Source organism: Anomalospiza imberbis, chromosome 13 (assembly GCF_031753505.1).
Source record: "Anomalospiza imberbis isolate Cuckoo-Finch-1a 21T00152 chromosome 13, ASM3175350v1, whole genome shotgun sequence".
Taxonomy (NCBI): domain Eukaryota; kingdom Metazoa; phylum Chordata; class Aves; order Passeriformes; family Viduidae; genus Anomalospiza; species Anomalospiza imberbis.
In genome coordinates, this window is record NC_089693.1 from 15,101,486 (window position 1) to 15,126,441 (window position 24,956).

General features: G+C 38.3%; 1 protein-coding gene across 7 annotated transcripts in view; it reads left to right on the plus strand.

Moving 5' to 3' along the window:
* The window catches only part of ENTREP2 (endosomal transmembrane epsin interactor 2), a 92,364-nt gene that overhangs the window by 26,538 nt on the left and 40,870 nt on the right, over positions 1 to 24,956 (plus strand). For all 7 annotated transcript variants that reach the window (XM_068204154.1, XM_068204147.1, XM_068204151.1 and 4 more), the window contains exon 2: positions 11,587 to 11,643. In XM_068204154.1, coding sequence (XP_068060255.1) covers positions 11,587 to 11,643 — 57 coding nt within the window. The remainder of the gene's footprint in view (positions 1 to 11,586; positions 11,644 to 24,956) is intronic.

The window sequence follows — 24,956 nt, forward strand, 5'->3', positions numbered from 1 at the left end:
AAACACAACCCCAAAGAAAACACAACAAACAAACTGACCCCCTCTTCCCAGCCTCTGAACCTTGCTGTTCTGCTGATTTTGTAGTGGATTGCCACAGTTCTGTGGTCTTTGTGTTTAGTCATGATGTGTTTACTGTAGTGCAAGATAGGGTGTAATTACTACTGCAGGTTGTCCTGTGGAGGATATTTCCCAGTTGAGTCACCAGTATCTGATATACCCCCTAACCAGAGACTCCTAGACACACGACACAGGTCGTCATGTTCCTGCAGATCACTAGCAATAACTTGAGAGAGTCTTCCTTGACAGCTCTGCAGTACTGAAGCTGATTTTCTTCACATCAGCTGCCAGCTCAGTGTTTGAGGTGATCTCAATTAGAATTTCTTCTATCCATTAATCAGCAATCTTCAGTGTGGTCCTTTGTCTGTTCCATATTGCTAGAAAGCCAAGTTTCTCTGTTAAATGCTTTTGATACTTGTGTCAGAACAAACATTATTGTCACTGTTTTCCTGCAAATTTCTCCATGTGTACACAAAGAAAGCTGCTGGCCAGAGCAGAAGAGGTCCATCTCTCTCTGCATTCTACAGTTTAAAAATAAAACTTTTGCATCTCAGATGTTGATTCTGAAAAGTTAATGTGGAAAGATAGGGAGAAGATGGGTCTAAAACCAGATATTGTATGTAAAGTCACTATCCCATTCTGTTACATGCCTAAATTCCGTAAAGTCAAGCAAGTTTTTTGAAAAGACAAGTGGCACCTCATGTTCTGGAATACCATCCCACTGTTTTGGGTTTTGAGAGCTAATTTTCAAAATTATTTAACTAAGATGGCATCTAAATGCCAAAGTTACAAGTTAAAACTTTTAGGCTGTGTTAGTGTGCATAAAATGTAATAGCCCTAAATAATTTGGAAGCAAGTATTAGTCTCTCTGTCTTGTTTTTAGTTTATCCTGTCTTAATGAATAAAAGTATCTCCAGCTGAAGTAGGGATATAGCTGCTTTTATGAAAGTCAGTATGTTAGGCTTTTGTTGAGTCTGTGGTCAGCCAGGCTGCAGTAACACAAACATTGAGAGTGTGGGAATCTTACTGGGATGCTAATTTCAAAGCTTCTTTGTGAGCTTTTTGCAGGCAATCAGAGACAAGTAGAACAAACCAAAGAGGCCCTGTCTTTGCAATATAATTGAGTTTGATGTACTGCTTACTCAGTTTTCTTTGCCTTTGACTCTGTGGAATTTTTAAAATGAAGACATCTGACTGTGCCATGAAGTGGGAAAATGGTAATATTTGAGCTTGGCCATTTAATATTAGATAAAGTTATAGTGATTTCTTAGGAGGTATTTAAGAAGGTGTTTTAAAGAGAGTAAAACTCTGCTCAGTCTAATGCTGTATGTGAATGGCTGTACCATATGAAATTAACATTTAATTAATTTTTGGACATGGCGGTGGATCAGCCTCTAAAGGTCAGGCATAATGTGGTTAATCTGTAATCCTTGTTAAACAAGCATGCTTCACATGGCAGTGGGAATCACTTTTTCTGGATCTTTACTTCCTCCACAGATGACAATACAGATGAATCTTGTACAATGCAGGTTTTATTTGATGCAGTAAGGAACCAGTTCCTGCTATTCTGAGTTCTTGTGATGATGAATGATTCTGCAAAACCCCAGGAACAAATTTTTTGAGTAAAGTGTTTTGATCTAGCAGTAATGTAAAAATGCAAAACTACTTTTTAAAGAATATAAGATGTTTTTCCTCTTAATCTTGACACAAAGTTCCCATGATATTTACCAGAAGTCCTGACCTTAGAGTTAGGTGGAATAAGCCTTTGGACTCCTTGAGCTTAATTTTTCTGTGGGAAAAGGGTTACTGTAGAGTGAGTGTGGTTTATGGTTGAATGGCCATTAAATAATCCTAGAAGGCAGACCACCAGGATCTGGCAAATGGGTCTGGTGTGAGATGAGGTCTCATATGGAGACTGGTGTTTTATTCTCACTTTATTTCTGAAATCAATATGGAAGACATTTCAATTTGATGATCCAGCTTGGTTTTGTAACCACTATTATGCAGGATGTTTTTCTGTCTGCAGTGTTTCAGAGTTCATGTATTTTGACCATGTTTATTCCAAATTACAACTTGCTGTGCAAATGAGTTTAGTGTTATAAATCAGTAATCTCTTTGAATCTCTTATGAAAAGAAAATAGGCATCATTTTAGTTGCTCTGTAACGGTTATAGGATTCCCTCTTTTGCATTCTCCTTGCACTTAAAATAGATCTGGGCTTTGATTTTGGAACTAAGGTTATGCTTTTATTCAACATTTGGACTATTATTGCTAAAATTATAAATTGTATTTCAATTCCTGGAAGAGCAAGTCATATGCTCCCCAAACCTATTGCCTGCTGACAAGTTAAGAAGCCCCTGCAGTAGAATAAGATTTACAGAGATTTTGGTACTTCTTGTCTAGTGTTTGCCTTAAATTTTGGGGGCATGTCATGTGTCAGATTTCACTAGAAAACAGCTGTGCTTTTGCTAAGTAGTTCTGCAGTCTTAAGCTGGAAGTCCATGTCACTGTGCTGCCCAAGAGCTTGGTGTGAGAAAAGCCCCTGTCTGTTCCCTAGATCAGTCCAATATGTGCCTTCTCGTCTGTAAAGCTTGATGGCTTTCATTGCTCCTGGCATTGAAAACTCATTTTCTTGTGGGTGCATTGGAGAACTTCATGGTTGGTTTGTGGTGCTGGAGTGATACACTCTTTTCTACTTGCCCAAGTCCTTTTGTCTTTCTTTCCAAACCAATTAGAGGTGTTTATAAGCTATTCTCAAGGGTTGTCAAAAACAGGTATCTTACAACTTGTATGCAGCATGTCTAAAAATAATGTATTTTAAGTCTTTAATAGTAACTAATGAGATTATAATAATTAAGAATAGAGGCAATGCTCTGAATTATTCTAAATACATTACATTCTTTGTTCAGTCTATTTTGAGTCTGTATCAGCATGATCTCATTTTTTTCTCTTGCTGCTGACAGGCTTTAAGTAGCTGGAGTTCAGGCCTGCGAGCATCCTGGGCAGGGACAAGGCAGAAAGGTGCTACAGTGGCTCCAGGCTGCTGATGGCACCTGGTTTTCCATTCTGTGCCACGGAGGCTGGAGGGGAGCGGTGCAGGTATTTTCCCTGCTCTTGTCTCAGTAGAAAACTGGTTCAGATAGACTGGGTATTGGGAGACAGGTGTTGAGAAGGGACCATCAGGATCATCAAGTCCAACTCCCTGCCCTGTGCAGTAGACTGCTAAGATCACATCATGTGCCTGAGAGCATTGTCCAAATGCTTCTGGAACTCTGTCAGGCTGGTGCTGTGACCACTACTCTGGGGAGCCTGTTCCAGTGCCCAGCCACCCTCTGGGGGAAAAGCTTTCCTAATCTCTAACCTAAACCTCCTCTGACTCAGCCCCATGCTGCTTCCTCAAGTCCTGTCTGTGGTGAAGAGATCAGTGCCTGCCCCTCCTCTTCCTCTCTTGAGGATGTTGTAGACTGCAACGAGGTCTCTCCTTGATCTCTTTTTCTCCCAGCTGAGCAGACCAAGTGATTTCAGCCACTCCTGGTGTGGCTTCCCCTCCAGACCCTTCACCATCTTTGTTGCCCTCTTTTGGACACTCTAACAGCTTAATGTTTTTTTATATTGTGGTGCCCAGAAGTGCCCCCAGCACTGGAGGTGAAGCTGCCCCAGCCCAGAGCAGAGCAGCACAGTCCCCTCCCTTGCCTGGCTGGCCGTGCTGTGCCCGATGCCCCCCAGGACACACTTGGCCCTCGTGGCTGCCAGGGCACTGCTGACTCATGTTCATATTGCCATGAAATTCATCTTCAGAACCCCTGGTTTGTTGGCATGTATGGAAGGCATCTGTCCATCATTAATTAAACCTGTGTTTATCCACGTTCATTTGTCCTTTGCCTGTGAAGTCCTGTTTTGGATGTGGTGACCAGCAGTCTGTAGTGGTTATAGCTGCCTGGGAAGGGTTGTCTCAGGAAAGGTGGTGAAAGCAGTAATGTAGGTGGCTTTCACCAAGAATATGGTGACAGAAGTCAGTAGGTTGGGGACAGTGTTTATCTCATCTGACCATTTAAAATTTACTCTGTTCCTTTCTCTCTCTCATTGCTGCCTGTGCATCTTTAACCTTTTCCTTTATCTGGTAGCATGGCCTGGAGGCAAAGCACCGATCACGCTCATTAGAGTATGAGGTCTGTTGCTTTTTGATTAATCTCTCTCCATGTGCCCTGTGGCACTGCAGTTTGAAATATAGCTCCAAAAGATCTATGGAACTGGAGGAGTGGCCCTTACCCTGTACTAAAGATGTGCAGAGGCATTGCATTTTATGTGCATTTGGAAGCCTGTCTGAGTTTGAGGCAAAGAAAATGCTCTTGTTATTGATATTTGGATCTCTTTATAATACACCTCAGCTTTCATCCCCTGAGAAATTGTGTCAGTAATTGAAAGAGCCATTGTCTCATTTCAGTTATCTAAACAATCTCAGTCTTCATTCTTATAATTATTGGAAGAGCCCAGCAGCAAAAATCTTATTAGTAATTTCCTAATGCTACTGGGAAACAATATTTCTAGAATAATTTTCTGTAGTGAGTCAATGATACAAGTCAAGATTTGTGTGAAAACAGATTAGGGAATGTCTAAAGAAATGTATCACTTTTTTTTTTGTCACAATAACATTGTGGATATAAATTTTTTTTTAAATACAATGGAACAGAAAGTGAAAATTCTGGAAGTGAATTTCTGATAGCTGGGTGATACCTTTGCCTTAGTAATGGAAAAATAAAGAATCCTTCATTACTGGAATTAAGATGAAGTTTTCACATTTTCAGCCCTTGAAGGAATGTAACTATTATGAAAGAAATAAAGCATGATTCATTTTATAGACTCATAACAGCTTTCCACTTATTTCAAAGCATTATTTCTTTCATTACAAACAATTAAAAATGTGTCAGTAGTTTTGGAAAGGAAATTCAATATACTTTTAGGTATGGAGGTTTTGTCCTGGTTAGAAATAATCTTTGTAAATCTATTGCATAGAATGCACATAAATACCAAGAAAATAAACATTCAGATGAGGGAAGAATTGACACTTGAGTTTACAACACCTGCATACAGATCTATCATATTGGACAAACTGCTTCTAATTTCACTGATTTCTTTGGTTCAGTGCATTTTAATTAAGCTTTTGACTGCTGCCTCAGTAAACCCTTCCTGCTTCAAAGAATCGATAAGCTATCCACACTTGATCTGAGCTACTGTAGAGATGCTGAATATCATGTATGGGCAGCACATTTCTTCAGTCAATTATTTGTGAAATAATTGCTTGGTCTGGCTTTTATTTTGAACGGTGTGGAACACAGCAGCTGGTTCTGCAGCAGTGTTGCCCCTGGTGTTACTCAAAGCACTTGTGTTCTTTTGTTTCATTCATGGGTCATTCTGGAGAAGGGAAGTTGCTTGGGCTGTGAGGGAACTTCATTTTAAATTGAGACAATTGTCCAAGAGCCACAAAATCTTCTTATGTTATCCCTTACAGTATCTCAGTAGACTTTATTCTGAGTTCAGAATCTTCCCCTATGAAACAGCACATATTGAGCTCGCTCTTCAGTCATCTGTTTATTTCAGGTTTGTTCATAAATAATCTAATACATTTGAAAGCTTGGAGGATTGGTTTCAAACTGCTTGGTTACCTTTCTCTTTAAATACTCTTATGCTAATGTCTGTGTGCCTTATTAACGCTCATGGATTACATTATGGGGCATAGAAGATAATGTAATAGTGTGTTCTGTGAGTATGTTTAATAAAAAACAGATTAGAATTAAGACTGTATTGTGAGTCACTGACATATCAGCTCTGTGCTTAATATCTTATCTAAATCCCTATCCATAGCTTTAAATACAGTTTGCATATTTTAGTGAAGTTGAGCATAACGGTTGTGAACCACTCAGAAGGGTAACAAATACAGAACATATGAAGTTTTTTATAATTGAAAAATATATTATTCTGATATATATGTGCTCCATCAGTGCTCGTTTTTCTCTGTATGTTAAATTGTTTCCTTCTAGAAACAAATTATAGATGTGTAACAAGCAGATTCCTGATGGGTATGGAGAATATTTGATAGGAATACGAAGACAAAACCAAAAAAAACCCTCACCCTAGAGCTTAAAATGAGATTAGAACTGTGTGCTCTTAATACAGTCTGGTAGCTGTGTCAATGTATAGGTAATTTTACTGTCCTGTTCTTGTGGGGCACCAAGGGATTTTGTTTCTTTGCTCCTGTTTCCATGGCAATTAGAATTAGATTAGTTTTAGGTTCACAGTGGATAAATGAGAGCGACTAAGCTATGATGTAGTGTTTGTGAGTCAGGAACACACTGAGTCTTTTTATAAAGTAGCCCAAAACTGTGCTTAAATCATTGTGGTTTTCTGGTTGCTGCTGACTTGCTTGTATTTATCTTGCAGCGTCCAGATCTTTTGCTTGTGGTTGCAGTCTGGTGGCACTTGTGCTTTTTGTGTTTATAGGGATGTGGCCTTTAAATGAGAGAGCAGTGCCTGGATTCTAGTGATAGCAGCATGTTGAACAGTCAGTTTGCACATTTGCTAATAAATATTTATGGTAACTATTTTAAAAACTCTTTAGCGCATGACTGATTTTTGCAGTGTTTTGAATGCGGTGTAATGGTATGATTTTTATTAGCACCCACTCTTTAGGATGACTTTCCTGGAAGACCATTCCAAAACCAAGCCACTGTTCTGTATTTGTCCATACAGTATTCATGTGTGTGTGTATGCATATAGAAATATATAAGCCGCCTTCTTCTGCTTCTGGTACTTGTTAATGCATTCATACCACCCTCAACCTAAGAGATTTTCATCCTTCCTGTTTTTCCAGGAATTGGGATGGAGAGTAATATTGCTGGTGGACTATTCCAGTCACTTTTCAGCTAATTCTCATGCAGCACAGTTCTTTTTCCTGTAGTGTGTATTTAACTTTACCAGCATTTTGCACTAATGGATTGCAGATGCTGCAGAGTGTTATTATAAGAAGATTTCATGCTTTGGTAGTAATGTGTCATGCTTTTATAGTCTCTGAGTATATGATAGTTGTGGCATTACTCACACAGTATTTAATGCTTGCATTTTGTTTAATAATTATCTGCTTTTTACACGGGCTGTGGTAGATTTCACAGAAATATCATCCTGGAAGATATTTCAGCCATTGTTTTAGACTGTCTGAGGTACACCTAAACCTAAAGGCAGTTGGGGTACAATTGTTGAGGTACAATTGAACTTCACCCTTCCAGGAACATTTGGGTTGACAAAATTAATCTTTGCAGTAGTGTGTGCTCCTGTAGCCCAGAGAGGGGAGCCTTGGGAATTGTCAGTGGCTTCATGCCCTTGTGCAGGAGCACAGCTGCTCTTGTGCTTAGCTGGCAGAAAGCACCGGTGGTGCTGGGATTTCCCTTTGGCAGCCCGGTTCTGCTGTGCCCTCTCCACTCAGCTGCCTCGTGCCTCATCTGCCTGTTCGTGCTGTGCCTGTTCTGCCTGGCACGCCCCGATGGTGTTTGTCTGATGTGTTACAAACAGGCTCTTTGGTTTCTGGGTTATCTACCTGCCTTCACAGCACATGTTTGTGGAAGCACATACACAGATTTCTGTAAACATAGAAATTTAGTTCTTAGAAGAGGCCTGAGAAGGAATTTCTGTAATTACTGTGAAGAACTTGTATGCTTATTTTCATGTGATTGAATCCATTGCTTAGAGAATTGGTCTTGTATTTACAGGCTGAAAACATGACTAGCCCTTAAACAAATTACTTGATATATGTTGTACCAGGCTGAGCAAGGGAGCAGGAATAAAAATAGAGAATAAAACTTGGAGTTTTCTATAACTTGTGCTCTATATTAGACTAGAAAATAATTTTTAGATCCCAAGTCAAACTAAGGAAAAAAAATCATTTTATTAAGCAAATTCATACATAGACATCAGTAATTTTAACTTTCTATGAGGTTTTTTTGTACCTTGATAGTGTTTCACTATACGTAGTGTGGCTTTTATTAATATTTATATAAATATAGGGTTTAAGGAGTTCAGAAAAGAAGTTTAAAGGAACCACACTGGAGAATGTATTAGATACAAGAGCCATTTTGGAGTTGGAGACTTGGAAAGCGGATGATTTAAGATACGTTGAGAGACTGCATCATCTGATCTGTCCCATATTCAAAGTAAGAGCCCTCTGAATTTGTAGAGATTCACCAGACTGTGAAGGCAAAATGCTGGAAAAGACACCATCAAGGGCTAATCCTTTGTTAGAGTCCCTGTACTGGAAAGTAATTTTACCTTCTGGTTTTGCCCTGCCTCAATATGTGCCTGTTAAAGTAAATGCATCTTTGTCATGCATGAGCACCACTTGCATTGATGATAATGGAGTTTTCATATGCATGTTGAGTTACTGCATTTCTAATGCTGCAGAAGTCAGCACTGATGTACTCTGTTTTTTCTCTGTGCATCAGCATTGTGGTAATCAGCAGATACATATATCTACATATATATGTGGGAGTGCTCCTTAAGGAATCTGGCAAAGTTACTTCTTTGAATGTTTTTAGTAGCTGTCATTTATTTCAATTATTATGTGATGGGGAGGTTCACTACAATTCAGCAGATGGAAGTTGGGTCCAAGGTAGTAGAGAAATGTACTCTGCCGGTTCTGAAATCCAAACACATTGCCATTGTTTAGGGATTGTTAGAATCCTCAAACTCCAATTTACTTTTTATTTAAGAAAAAACCTGTGCACAGAATACATGTGATGTAGTGATTTTTGAAAAGCACAAGAAGTCGTGTGGATTGCATTGTTGAGCTATTGAATATTCTGAGTGATTATTTTAAGATATTTTGGACCTGTAAATTACATACTACTTTTCAAATAATTGCTACTTTTGTATAGAAATAAAGTGAGGTTTCTACTTAATGTATTTAATGTTAGCATTGTATTTATAAGAAGTGTAAGTTGAAGAGAAAACAAAACCTTAAGACTGGTTGGGGTTTAGGGTTTTTTGTGGGATATTTTACTTGTTTGTTTGGGTTTGTTGGTGTGGTTTTGTTTTGTTCTTAAATTCCTGGCCATCTTTAATATCAAAAGAAATCTGCAGATTTCTATTTTGATAGTATTTCTGTGTATACTGACTGAATATCATTGTGTCCTCTGTGTGTTTTTTTCCTAGTTACATAGCTGTGCACATAGTGGGTTAATGTGAGGTGCTTGGCATTGGAAGTAGCTGCATCTCAAAGCAAATAAGTTTTTTGGGTAACCAGTGACTGACACAGGGGACTAATGGGAATTGGAAAATTACATGATAGCACTGTTGAGGTGACCTCTTATAATGCCAATATTAAACAGATGGGACACTGAGTTCTTGTGTCTATAATTAGTGTAAATTTATCAAGTGGCCTGGCTGTGCTTGACCTTTTGCATGGAGAGCCAGTACAGTGAGTGCCACAAAGCTCCCCTTTTCCATACCAAAATACATGTACCTCTTTCATCTTACAAGGCTTCTCTAAAGGTCAAACACAGTTGCAGTTCAGCTGAACAAAAGGGATCAGCTCCCTTCTTGCACCCTGTGCAATGCCACAAATAAGACAAGAGGAGTTGAGGTTTAATTCATGGAAGGGAGGTCACACAGTAAATGAAAGTAAGGATTTGCTACTCATAGGTAGTGCACTAGAGTATCTTGGCTCTGACCATGTGACTTGGTGAATTATGTTTTACCTACAAATATTTTATGTATCAATACATGCTCTGGTTTGGAATGCAATTTCTTACTTTTCCTAAAGGGTTTTCTTTAATAACCTCACAATTTCAGCCAGCCCATTTATTTAATTGAGAGCATGTTGCTGTCTAGCCAGCAGATAAACTAGCTAACCTTGTCATTTTACCTTCTGAGTGCAGTTCCACATTACAGGATTATCAGCCCAGAGCCAAGTTATCATACAGTAATAATAAGCTAACATAGCTGTGTGAGCACATTTAATTAACAGCAAAGATGGAATTCTCGACTTTTCCTTCACTTGGCCAACATCCAGAAGTGCGTAACTTCTCTGCTGTAGGAAACGCTGTAGAATACAAACTATGCACATTTGCATGTAGGCATTATCTGGACAGTCTTTGATATCCATATGCTGGTCTTGGTTCATTTTTACTGTGCATTTATCTCCCAGCTATTGCACTTGTACTTAATTTAGAAACTAACACTGAGGTTTCACTAAAAAACCTAATTTGAGGGGTCTTTTTTTAATGGCACAGCTACTAAAGTAAAGACCAAAAGGTGCATTTTCCACGTTGTCTTTCTAAATAATGTTTTCAACATCTGCTGCAGCACTGTTGTCACATTGTGAAATAAGCTTGAAACATGCTCACAGTAAGAGTGTCCACAGACTGGACTTTGTGAAAGCTTAAACTGAGCACTCCACAGTGCAGCTGCTCTAGATAACCAACAGCTCCTTCTCCACATTCCTGCCAAGCATCACTAGACTGGATTGTTTCCAGCCTGGTTCCCAGTACAGTGTACATCGCTTCTGCAGTGGCTACATATAGATGCATTTTTGTTTATTATGCTCTGCTATTTTTACACCCAAAAGATTGTTAGGAAAGCAGGATGGAGTGGGAAAGGTGACTAGCTAAGTATATGAGTTATTGTTACGCAGACTCTTTGCACAAGCTGAGGTGAAAAAATGACACTGTGGACTCTTGAAATAAATACATGGTGCATTCTTTTCTCTGCATTTTATTTTATTAGCTTTGCTATTTTTGTAATTCAGTAATGAAAAGGCTTCTCTCCACTTTTTTCTCCCACACCAGGGTCAATATCCCTCACCCCATTTCTTGCTTCTTTCTCCATTTTTAATTACATGTAAAGCTTATGGCATCTCAACTGTAATTTGCATGTTATTTTAAAATACCTAAGATTAGCTTAGATGCATAAAGGTCTGAATCCTGCTTGCTTTTGGTTCGTAGTATAGGGAGTAATGTATGTGTATGCTAAATCCAAGTTTTAATGAATGTATGGGTCCTCTCTCAAACATACGATCAAGTGGGGAGGTTGTTTGGGTGGGTGAAACAGAACAAAAAACCCTTCTGCTAATTTATCTGGATTTCTGGATGATTTTGTGATTGTTCTGTCATTACTCCCCTTTTTAGCTAATTTTCAGTTGTGGTAAAAGATCACAAGAAAATTTGCCCTAAACATTTGTTCTCCTTTACTGTTAATAGCAATTGGGACTGGGAGAGAAGAAATGTTTTAATGACTTCTTGTGATCTGATCACAACTGAGTGAATCTGGCAGCTGGACTGAAATTTATTTAAAAACAGCTTAGTACTAATTCTGTTTATTTTTTATGGAGAATAAAAGGAAAGCATTTTATTTTTAGTATTTGGTTTCCAGCATTCTGGAAATACATATCATGACTGTGTATTAACTTCATCTTATTACCTACTGTGTTTTTAATGACACTTGTTTAACCCTCATGCGTCTTTAGTAACTCTGCTCTCTGTTCCAGGTGCTGTTGTCAGGATTGATCGGTGTTGTTTCATGGAAGAGGCCCCTGTCCCTTGTGGTGAGCAGCTCCCAGTGCTATTGTTTTTATAGAGAAGCCTGATGGTCTGTGGGGATGATTTGCAGTGCTGTTGTGTATCCTGATCTTTATAAACACTTAGTACAAAAAGTTTGAAGCCTTTGAAGTTGTAATGTATAAACCATGTGGTTGAAAATAGTAATTTTCTACTGGCTCACAAACAGATTGTTGGTCTGCTTGTACCTTTGCATTTAACTTAATTTGCCTAAAAATGCACTGCAGAGCAATCTTTTTAGCAGGTATCTGAATGGAAAAAAGCCCATTCCAAATTAGTAGTTGTTTGTCTTCATCTGCAGAAAGATTTTCAGCTACATTATTATTTCTGTTGTGAGATTCATGTAGTTACTTAATAATGAACAGTAATCCATTCTTTGTGTGTGCATGCTAATAAAGTTTCAGTTAGCCTATTAATGTAAAGCAGTATTAGGTGGAAATCAAGCTTATTAGAAAATTGATGGCTGTGTCAAGAAGGATGTGTTAGCAGGTAAACATTGCCTTTGAAACAGTGTGCATGTGTAACAGAGTAACACAAACATTTGTAACACAGTACTGAAGATAGTCCCTGGAATAAAAAGCATAATGGACAGCATGAAATAGAGAGTCTTGCACTGATAAGAATAAGTTTGATTAGAACTTCAGGTATATCTTTCATATTATAAACTCGGACAGTAGGCAGAGCTCACATAATTGGAATAAATAATATTCACACATCAGAAATGTTATCCAGGCCTGTTGAGGCTTGTCTTCTCTGATTCCTGAACACTCACTTGCATGTTGTAAATTCAGCTGGGCTTCCTAATATCAACTCGTTCAGTGAAATGTAAATCGGCAGTCGTGGTCCGTGTCATTCAAGGAAATAAAGATAAAAGGGAGGAAACAGTAATAGTAACACTGATGTTTGCAGAACAGCTCATCATCCTAAAATCTGCTCTAGGAAATTATTTATTTCCAAGAGTAAGCTTGATGCTCTTGTGTTAGATCCTGATCTTCTGCATTGGTGGTGATACAATCATCAGCTGAAGAATGGGGACAGGGATGGTGTTTTTCACTTCTGTGTGTGACTAAGCCGTGTAGTGATTTTACAGTGGGTACATAATGTCCTGTTTTCCTTGCTCAGTTGTGAATACCTTTGAGCAGTTGGATCCCACGTGTGCAGGGTAACTGTTCTGATTAGCAGTCAGTAATGTGTAACTTTACAACCTCACAGCACAAACTACCACCAACATGCTAATGAGCCATGTTTCTCCTGATCTGTTTATACAACACATATGCCAAATACATATGGTCAATAATTATCTTTTAACCCATTTTATAGTACTATAAGCAGCTAGACAATCAGTGACAATATGTGTCTTTTTTGTTGCAGTGTGTTATAGAATCTGGCATTGCCAAGAGTGATAGCAGAAAGATAAATAGCTTTATCATTTGAAGCTATGAATAAAGTTAAATAAAATTAAACCATGCAACATATGTGACATCCTGAAAACTGGTGAAACTGTGATATTTTAAGGTGCCAGTTTTCTGCATATCTTGGATTTTTGACTAAAGCTGGTTTATAATAACCAGTGTTTTGACTATTGCTGAGCAGCACTTGTGCAGTATCAAAGCTTTCTGGTTTTCCCACACAGCATCACTTGCTTTGGCTTTTTCCTTCCTCTTTCCTTTTTTTATTAAACTATCTTTATCTCCATCCTCAAGTTTTCTTTTCATTTGGGCTTTTCTAAATCCCTTCCAGTCCTGCTGCTAGGGGCAGTGAGTGGGGTGGCTGTGTGGTGCTTTCCTGCTGGCCAGGGTCAGCCCCCACACTGCTGGATGTGCCTTGCTCAGCACTGTAATCATACAGGGTTGTCCCACAGAGGCAGGGTCTTTTCTTTGCCAATTTTTTATTTTCTGCAGGCAAAAAGAGGAAGTTGAAGAAGCACCAGACAGAAATAGCTGATCAACCAATAATTTCTGGCTGTATCATACTAGAAGTGTGGTATGTAGTATGGGTGTAGAAATGAGCATGTTGTTGCATAGTTCAGCACTTTGGAACCAAAGTCAAAACTGAGTAGTTGTGTATTTATAAGCTATTAGTATGAATGCTGTTTTGTATTCTGCATTCAGTTAAAGATTTACAAATGTGTATGTACTAAGGACATTTTACTGCTATATTAATGTGCAGAAATTCAGAAGTTCTCCTGCTAAAGTATCTTTGCAAATCTTAATTATCTGGAAAATTCACCAGATTTTTTGTTAGCTTATCTGAATTTTCTTGGTTCCCTCCTAGCCATCAGTTGCTTATGTTGCCAAAATGCTTTATACATGCAAGGAATCAGTGTCTGTTGTCAAACCCAGGTTTACATTTACCAGAGGAAACACTCAGGCAAAGGAGATATTTAAATTGCTCACACATTGATTTTGAACAGTATTTTCCTTATATTTTGAATGTTTCCTCATTAAGCTTTCTCTATTTTCATTTTGAAATCTCAGAGTATTGGTAGTGCTTTTGGAAAATCTCTCAAGGGTCCCTTTTTTGGAAACTAAATGTTGACTGTGTCACTGCCACTGCTTACTGTTAAAATGCAGTGTTAAAGTAGGAATTTGTTTCCTCGTGGTTTATGGAAGTGTCTGAAAACTGGGAGAGAGCTTGTGGAGCACCTGAGGAATTACCTTGTAAAAAACTTTAATTTGTGCAGTCAGATTATTTTTCTGTTACAATCTAATCTATGGTAATTGCAAATCTGTTTGTGCTAAGGAGATTAATTCAGCATCTGAATTGAGTTGAAAGCTTCTCTGTTGCCATCTGGCATCTGGGTGACCCCAGAAAAATATTTTTACATTTTTGACTGAAAGTTTTTACAACAAACTGATAGACTTAATATTTTTTTCAATGAACAGAAATATGGGGTTTCTTAATGTCTGTGAATGTCAATGAGCACAAGATAATACTACTTATTAATAAATGATCTTGATTACTCAGCATAGCTATTTAAAAGCATTTACTATGAAATGTACATTCCATATCCTGTTCTGTGCACCAGTGAACATGCAGATCAGTGTGTATATAACTCAGTGTTTTGTCCCTTCAAATGAACCATTATTTCAAGCATTTTTTGTGTTTGATAAGCACATAGTATTTTCTTCACTTTAGAAAAATAAGATAAGCTGTCCTAAATAGCTGTAGTTCAACCTGCATATCAGACAAAAGGATGAACTGCTGTGCAAAGTCTCAGGCTGCACCCGTGGTAAGACTCAGTTAAATACAAAAGCAGACTTTTTAAGAAAATATACATCTTGGGTCAGCTTGGTAGTTGCAAAATGAGAGACTTTCTTTCTAGAATTCCAGTGAAACACTTGAATCAGTCGAAATTCAGACTTGAATATTTTCTTTTTTTCTGTAAAAATAATTAGAAAAATATCTACATTGAAAAGGAAAATTACTAATAATTTTAAATCAATACATTGACATATACTCTTGCCCCATAATTTGCATGAATATGTAAAACTGGTCCAAATGTTTTTCCTCATTGATTATCTCCTCTCACTAAATATCATTGCAGTCTACAGTAAGAATTACCAAACTTCAGGAAACAGATGAAACCTAAAATGTATAGACATAGTGTATTAGTATATATATAGTATATTAGTGTGTGTGTGTGTATACAGTGTATTATAAAACAGTAAACTTCCTATACTCTGCTCAGTGAGGTGGAGTGTTGACATGTTTCTGCCCCTGCTGCTTAACCTGAGCTTCTAGAGCAGCTTTAGGGGTGTGAGACAAATCTTTTCAAACTCTTGTAAGAGAATTTACAGCTCCCTTTCAGATGAAATCTGAGAGAAATGTTTGAATTTTAAAAAAGAAAAAGTGATTGTCCTCCCTCCAGTACCCACCCTCAAGCAGAGATTTGGAGTTTGGTTCCTGGAATGAAAAGATGATCTATGTAGTGGAGAGGCAATGTCAGCATAAACAGGTCAGGACTGCAGGAGAAGAGCAAGTGAACGAATGCACAGCGTGGGAGAAGAGCAGAGTCTGAGGCAGCCATCCCCTCGTGTGTCACTGCTGACTTTGATAGCTGTGTGATGTTGAGAGGAGCTGCAGAACATCCCTCTGCCTTAACAGATCCCTTGATCACTCTGCAGTATCATTTCAGCATGAGTATTCTTTGAATTCCTTGATCAAAATGTTCATTAGGAACCCTGCTATTAGACAAACACTTGTCTTTAAGGCTGAAGCATTAGTTTAAAGGTGAACAAAACACTGGGTGAAAACAAGAGCATCTTCCCTAACTGTCTTTTTCAGTTTCTGATGAGCTGGGCAGGGGTTGAATGCTGGGTATTGCTGTTTTCCAAAAGAAGCCTGAGAGGCTGCAATAACTTCTGTTTGGAAAGTAAATCCAGTGCTGGTTCAAAAAGTAGCTCTTCAGATGTAAAACTGTAAGTTTTGATCAGAGCTGATGTGAATCCAGGGTTTGGAATTGGACCAAAACCGTGTCAGTAAGAAATCATACAATAGGATCTGTGATGTTTCAGAGATTCAGTGCCACAAGCACCATAAATAACTGAATTGCAATAGATTTGTATCTCAGTTCTGAATGATTTCAGTGAAGAAAGTGTAGGCTGTAAATAGTATTTTCCTATACTTGGGGACATAGTTAAGTTTTTCTTTGCCTCTTGCCTTCCTGTTCTCCCTTCCCTGAGGGTTAATTGTATAAAGCACTGACATGGCTGTACTGCTCTGGTCACCAAACTGCATCATCTGTCTGCACACTGCTACAGCATGCTGGAGTTGTGCTGAAAATCTGTGAGACAGGAGCTAGAAGTGAGGTTAGTGTATTTAGTGGTAACTTCGGTTCAAAAGTAGATTTAAAATATGTTTATGTTTCACTGAAGCTGCTTCTCTTTTATATTTGTTTCAAAGCAATGCCCTGAGAGGTCTTTTCCCAATATATGAACTGTTGGTTTAGGCCATGAAATAATGTCACTTGTTGGATTGAGTAGGGGGTCTGAAAAGTGTAGTCTTCAAAACTTGCAATTGGAATTTGTGTAAACTCTGATTACATTCATGTTCCAATTTTTTTTTTTTTTTTGCAGGAAGTTAATATATCCATTTAGCTTTTAAAATGTGCACTGCCTTTGATTTTTTTTAACTTAGACTGCTGATTCCCTTCTATCTTCTTTAATATCATGAAACAACTGACAGAAAAACCTAGCCCCAGTGCCCTTCCATTAGAATAGACCTGAGAGAAGAGGAAGAGGGGAAAAAATGGAGAATCACCCAGTAAAGATGTGAACTGGGAGAGAAAGAAACAACACTTGAGATGGAAACCGAGGAAGTGAATCGGGGAAATCTTTGCAGTGGTGCAGAAAAGATGCCACAGGATGAAGCATCTCTTTAGAATGACCATGCTAAGTCCTCTTTTACATCTCAACACTTCTTAAAGCTTTTTCTTGCCTCGGTCTCTGTCTGCATCTCTCTGATACCCTTTGGACCAGGGCTGCCTGTTCCTGGGCCCAGCTGCCACCGGCTGTCACTCATGTGAGAATCTGGACTTGTCTGTTGAGCATCCATGTGCTATTAGTTACCCCCAGTGGCAGAGTTTAAAAAGACCACAAGCAGCTTTTCCTGAAGAGCAGACAAACCCTGCTGGGGCATAACACTTGCCCCTTCCTAAAGAAACACTGGATAATTGCCCTGAAACAGCCCCTGCTCCTCCCCACGTGCTGCCATAGCATCGTGTTGCCATGGCAGCAGCTCCTGCTGGCGTTCCTGCCCTAGGGAACTGTCACTGTTCCAGTCCCAGTGCTGCTGCTGCTTGCAACGAAGAATGTGCTGTGGGTGCTACATTCACCTCTCTTCAGCCCATCAGTAATTCCCTTGTTCTCACATGCTTTCTAAATATATCTGCTAGTGGTTCTTTCATCTCATCTGCTCCTTCTTTTAGAAATACAGGCTGCATCCCATCTGCTCTTGGAGTTCTTGGCAGCCTTTGCACAGTGTAATTTCTTCAACTCTTTCTTGGTGAGAGTCTGGTTTGCTTCAGCATTTCTTCTTCCTCCTTGGTAAATGAATGTTGTGTCATGTATCAATGGGGCTGGCTAGCTGGGCAACACGGGAGCTATTTGTTAAACTTTGTATTTTGTTTTCACATGGTGAGGAAACGCTTCAAAAATTTATTTCAGACAAACTGAGCTGCATTTGAAATATTTTTAAAAGTAGAATAAATATTTGTATGAACTAATATAAAGTATTTTGAGGTGTGATGGAGTTGGGAATGGATGCCTCACTCTTTGTGCTCACATACTCAATCAAAACTCACGTGATTTTAGTTTTATTTGTGTGACAGATGGAAGGAAACACACAGTTACCCAAAGAGAATCTAATTATCCTGTGCTTGTTGAAGAAAAATAGTTTAATTTCAGTGGGATTTACTTGCCAGGTAAATCACAGTTTAGATCCTGAGCTAGACATGTGTCTGATTGAGTGTTTGGGTTTCCTTACTACAAATACTATAAAACCTGCAACAGGATTATGGATTAAGTTCTACTTCGGATATATGAGGAAAGGTCTTTGAAATCCTAAAGTACTGATGGATCTCCATCAAATTATTCATGTGAGTCTTCTTTAGAGAAGTGTGTGCAATTTTTCTTGAAATGGCCAAAACTATAGTGAGTTTACATTAAAATTGAATTGGAAAGAGCTGCTGCCCACGTTGAAGCCTTGCCTCAGAAACTGATACTGAAAACACTCATGTGCTCTTGATGGAGATCAGCACTTGTGGCTCCTGACCCTGCTCACCTGGCAGAATTTTCCTCCTCGGGGATGAAAGTCAGAGTTCTGGTGTGTGAGGGCTCAGGGAGAGCACGCAGTTGTTAATTAGTGAGAATAATTGCAAGTGAGTAGTTAATTGCTATTAATACGTTGGGAAAGACAGACGCAAAATATCTGTGAGCGTGACCTTTACATCCTGCTTCTGTCTCATTAGCTTCTGCCAGGAAGGGCTGCTCGCAGAGATTTGATGCCTGTCCTTGTCAGCAGGACAACACGAGCCTTTATTTCCTCAGGGAATCCTGCTACAGATGTTGTGGAAGGTTAATTTATTTGGAGTAACATTTCACTGACATGTGCATGGAGGTGAATCCTTCCTGCAATGTGACACTTGCGAAAAATAGTGTATTGTTTGGGTGGATGAACCCATTAGGCACTTGCTATGGAAGTATAAATTCAGTCTTATGTAGATATTCTTAAAAGTTATTAGACTGCTCACACTGTTGAAGAAAATACATTCATTTTTATTTACTGATTTATCTGTTTTGTTTAAATATAGACTGTTTCATACAAAGCAAATTTAGAAAAATGATGTCTTTCCTAGTGTCCTAAATGACCAAAAACCCTAAATGTCAGCTTTCTTTTCCTGTTCTGCTGTTGTTGTGGAACATTTTTGAGACACGGTGTATTATTTGTTAATTTTTAAAAAGTTTCAATTTTTACTTCCTTGGAGAGTGTGTTGGAAGGAAAAATTAAACTAGTATGGCTGAGGTAGTTGCAAATTTTATATCTGACTTGTGTGGTCAAAATTGTATTCAGAAGGCATTATATTTGAAGTTCTTATTGTCACACTGTTTATCAACTCCTCTTTTTCCACCTGACTGTACAACTGAAACAGTTGTTTTTGAAACATTTCAAATTGACAACATTTTGAGTAGCATTAAAATAGGTTAGTGCTGATTTCTTTCTCCTTCAAAATAACACTTTAAGTTAAATTTCATGTGCATGGATTTTTTATTTAGGGGACCAGTGGTGCCTAAATGTAAATGTCAGTGATAAAAGTTAGACAATACAACTACTATTAAAAAAATTTGTCCAAATGACTTATTTTGACTGCACATATAGTAAAAATTATATTATTATATGATATAATTTAAAATAATAAGTTATTATGACAAGTTTGCACTGTTGCAGTATTAGCTGCAGATCATGGAAGGATTCCTTTGAGTGCTTATTTGCACGTAGCAAACTTCAAATTAGCCTCTTTAGCATATTAGCTGGCAACTCCCCATTGTCCTTCTAATAGATTATTAGACAAAACCTAAACTTGTTCTCTGCTGTGAAACTAATTACCTGCAAAGTATTTGTGTTGCAATTACTGTTAGAAGTGTGTCACATTATTTGAATACTTCAAGAGATAGCTTGAGTTTTATCTGAAAAGGGTATAGCTCCTCTTGTTTCTCTTTTATATGGCAGTAGTCTGCAGGCCACTTGATGGTCCTTTTAGGTCCCTTCCAACTCAGAATATTCTGTGATACAGAAAAGTGTAGATGCTAAAAGAGTTAATTGGAATAGAAAGAGCAGAAAATTAGTAGATGCTGAAATAACTACTTTTGACAAATTTCTGGGTAATGTTTCTGAGCTGAGAGCACAAGGTCTTTATTACTAAATCAGGCCTCTCTTACACTTTCCTAAAAAATAGTACAATAAATAATGTAATTGCTGGAGCTGTAACAGAGCATTACAGAAACAACAAACACCTATTGCGGCGTGTAGAACGTGACAGTGCTGCACTGATTGTGGTCTTTGTCTTTTAATCTGATCCCACTTGAGGAACTTGTCTGTATGCCCATTGCGTCTACTGACAGGGAATTTCTTGGAGGTATCACATATCTCTTATGATGAGATATTAGGAGATTTGGTTTGATATAAATGCATCTTTGCATTTGCCTGTCACTCTGCTCCTGTATACAGAGCCAAGGTTGCATTTTGGATTCCAGGGTTCTTGAAAAGCCTTGGCAGCAGCTACCAAACCCCTCACTTTATTGGTGTTGTTGTTGTTTGCTGCACAGTGAAACTGGAGGAAACCAAACTACTCCTTCTGGTCTTTAAATAGGTGTTATTCTGTGTGATGCAAATTCTGCTGCAAACACCCAGTGCCCCTCTCTGTTGCCCATGGGCTGTTACCAATATTCCCTTCATTTTCCAAAGCTCACTCCTGCTGGAAGCTGATTGCTGCTCTGGCAGTAAATAAAATACAGTCACAGGGAGGCATCATTTTTTCTTGTAAATCAAAACCAGTAGCATTGTTTATAATCTTAAGTAGAATAATATTTGAAGTTAGAATTTTCCACTGAATATTTTAATAAAAATATAGAAATGAAGATACAACTAAGCAATAAATAATAAATTAATTAAATTCAAAGATCTATCTGAATGAAGGCAAGTTAATAGGGCCATAAGAGGGTTAGTAAAATCACATACACCAAGTTCAGAAGTTTTCATCTGAAAACTACTTAGCTTTGAAATTAAAAATAGTCGCATGGATTTTAATATTTATACTGAAGTTTCAGCTTTCCTTTGCAAAGTTAAATAGCCTCACTGGAGTCAAAAGGAATTTAATCTGGAGAATATGTAATTTAATTTAATAATGACAGGAATTGAACAAGCTAATATAATTTAGAATAAAACAGGATATAATTTATGGTTCCTAACATAAAAACATTAAAATCTTTAGCCTGATGCTGTGCCACACTACAGGGAATATATCTGCCTATTTAATATAGAATGTTGCTTTAGACTTAGGGAAAATATTTTTGTTCAAAGCTTTATTTTAATTTAGGCAAGAAACATGGAATACTGAATTAAACAGATCTGAAATGCCAACACTTTTCCTCTTGTCTCTTCTTGGCAAGCATTGAGAAATCATGAAAAAGAAATCTATTATGAGGCATATAATGGGAAGATGAATTTTGTTGTTTCCTGTACACTTGCAAACCATGAGTCAAGAGTGTTGGTTTGAGTGCCATTTCTGTTTAGTAAGATTTTAAAATGGGCTTATTTAAAAATTTTATGTTTTATCTATTTAAACCTGTAATATATAACGAGCATTTAGTTTCTGGCTGATCCAACAGGTAGCTTCTGGCTGTACCCCAGATAATCTTGCATTAACTTAGTCCTGGCACGGTTGCCGATCTCACTGCTTCATAGCTCTTGGTGGTGATAAATTTTCAGATTTGCTTCTGGTGTTTAACCTTCTGCATCTCTGTTAGGGAAACTATAAATTCTGTAGTACAAATAACAAGAAATGTTACTGTGTGCAGTTCATGTAAGACAAAGTTCTGTGAGCAAAATACCTTGGGGCAAGTTTTTAATCTATTTACACAGTGGTTTATAGAGACAAGCACGTTTACCTCTGGCTATTCTTGCTGTTTCACAAATGAGAAATGTGTGTTTTAAAAGGAATGTATTTTAAATCTCATTGACTATACCCACAGATATTTAATGTGATTGGAAAGAAACCTGTAGTACCTTGTATCTAACTGCAGTGTCTCAAAAAATTGCTTTCTGCAAACAATTTCAGTGTAAACCAAAGTTCATTCAAGGAGATTTTCTGACCTTTCAGGAGCTGCAGGACAGGAATTAACAGGAAATACATGTAGACACAGTATTACAAGTGCGGAGGACTGGCAGATTTATGTTGGAGTCCAGGACATCCCTCTGGCTGCCCTGGATGTCTCGAGACCCTGGCAGAGGGCTTGGGGACCTTGGCAAGAAGTCAAAAATACCTGTGGCTTCGATTTTAGCCCATGGGAGAGGCTGCCAACTCTACATGAGGAATTAGAAGCCAAAAGGGTTTGAGTTGTATAATAGGTGAATTGACAGGGGGTGGAAAAGTAGAATTTTGGGGTTTTTTAGATTGTAATTCAGGGGTACAATATGGAGGAATCTGGGCGTGTTCTAGCCTTCTTTCCCTTCTTCTTGTCCTCCGTATCTTCGTGTGATGGTGACACTTTTCTGTTGGTTTAGGATAGAGACACACTGTCCAACATAGATGTTAGGTATTGGTATGGGAACTGTAAACATGGCACACGTAGTTTTGAGTATATAATGTGGGAGACACCCGGGGCTCGGCAGAGACTGCTTTGGCTTCTGTACCTGGCGAACCTTGGCAGGCCAGAGAGAAACTATTATAGGTAAGAAAAAACAAACAGCCTGGAAAACTCGACTTCACCCATTCCAGACCTCCTCTTCGGCTGCCGGGCTAGGGGAAACAGGACTTTCACACTGCTGGGGTCTCGCCAGCTGACCCCGACAGATTTACAGAAGCCAGCCTATCATGGCAATGCCTGGTTTTATTCAAAGTACCCTGCACAGGAGGGGTGAGTAATATGCCTCATCAGCACAGAGGGTAATGTTTTGTCTCAGTGTTCATGTCTTGATTATCAAACCACTGCAAACCACCAGGGGAAGTAGTGGTTGAAAAGCCAGCAATGAAAAAGCAATCCTGTTTCATATATATCTCTAAAATGAAAGTGTGAGGAATGAAATAAAATGCTTCTTTTAGAAATACAGTTTTTTGGAGGACTTCAATTATTTTGCATGTAGAAACTTCTTCCTGCTTGTAACAGTAAGTATTTCTTCTAATTATAATATGTGCTGCTCCTTTTTACTGTGCTCTCGATGTGTATATATGCAGTAGGGAGTGGGTGGTTTGGGTCACTTAAAGAATCCCCATCAAAAGTACTGGCAAAACAGGGTTTAATATAAATTTGTGAAAGTCACAGAATCATAGAATGGCTTGGGTTGTGTTGAGAGAGACATCACCTTGTTCCACCCCCTGCCATGGGCAGGGACGGCTTCCATTAGACCAGGTTGCTCAGAGATCCATCCAGCCTGGCCTTGAAAACTTCCAGGGATGGGGGATCCTCCCTCAACCTCCTGGCCACGCTGCTCGTGATGCAGCCCAGGGCAGAGTTGGTTGCAGACACACATTGTCAGGTCATGCTGTGCTTCTCATCCACCAGCACCCCCAAGTCCTCCTCCTCAGAGCTGCTCTCGCTGCATTTTTTGGTAGAAAGCTGTATATGGACAGAAAAAGTGAATTGTTGATGTCTTATATTGCAGGTCACAAACTGCAGTGTGTACTAAAGTTGGTTCATTTGTTTTTCCCCTTTTTACCTCTTATCAATTCAAGAACAAATTGTGAAAGCGACAGTAAGGGCAAGAAGGTGCTTTGAGCTATCTCAAGGATTAAAGTTTTTGGGTTTTCAGGTAATACAGTTTTAACAGTGCCTTTGGGAAAGAAGATGAAAGGAATTCTACAGCTTACGGTAAAATCAAAAAAGAATAAATTACTTGAGGCCAGTTGTGAAGAAAAGAGAAATATTAAGAGGCAAAATTGAAAGTGATGAAAAAGAGCAGGGGAAAAAGAGAAAATATCAGCTTCTGTATATCCCTTTGATTTTTTTGGTGGTATCCATCTACTTTGGGACATTCTGAATACAGGTGTATGCTTGTATCTACATTTCAGAAATGTGAAGGAAAAATGTTCACAAATAATCTGAGAATACTAATAGTTTTCTAAAAGGTCAAGTTATACTCAAGAGAGAACTACAAGCAACTTCCTTTATAGTGGAAAGATAATATAACCTGTTAGTGCTTAAGTTGTTCGAGGTCTTTTTTCTTTCAGTATGGTAGGGCACTTTTTCTTTGCTTTCCCTTGCAAGGCATGGAGGGTACTGATATTTTCATTCTGTGCAGATATGTGTGGTGTGTTGGGACTGCTAAGATGCTGACTCACTCTTGATATGCTCTGCGTATTTATACTTAAAGTAGTTCCCAGAAATGGAGTAAAAAGGAGAGCCTTGTGTGGGTCCATGTGCAAGATGACATCTCACATAGTGAGTTGCTATATAATTTTAAATCATTACATCCAAACTGTTTAGTTTTGTAGAATTTGTATAGGACCATGGTAACATTTACATAGGAAGTCCTATTAACATTTCTTCCATGGGGTCCTTTGGATAGAATATAAGCTTTGACTTCTCCAATTAGTTCTGCTACCACCAAGTCATAATAAATCCATGGGCTTTGCTTTTTGTTCATGTATTCTTGGTGACTTTTGGAGTTTCATGGCATTAATGCTTCTTGCTGATTTCTAGGAATATTTGATCTTGTTTATATGTTGTAACTAGAAGGGTGAAGAACATAATATTGTAGTTTTAAATCAGCATTAGGATGTCATAGCCCTTCAATATCTGACCTTTCTGTATTTACTTCAGTGTAAGTTTTTGTCCTTGATCATTGGGTTTACTGTGTCTTATACTGTTTCCTTATAATTTCATACTGCTCCTTCCAGTTTGCCACACTGAGCTCTCAGAGCACATGTATTGTTTGGTAGCACTCTTTCTGAGGAAAATTTTAGTGTGGAAATTAGCCAGACTTGATTTCATAAATAATGTATATCTAACTTCATCTACAGTGTTTTGTAGTGTAATGTTGGGTCTCCATCAAAATCCACAATGGCCACTCTTTCAAAGGGTTG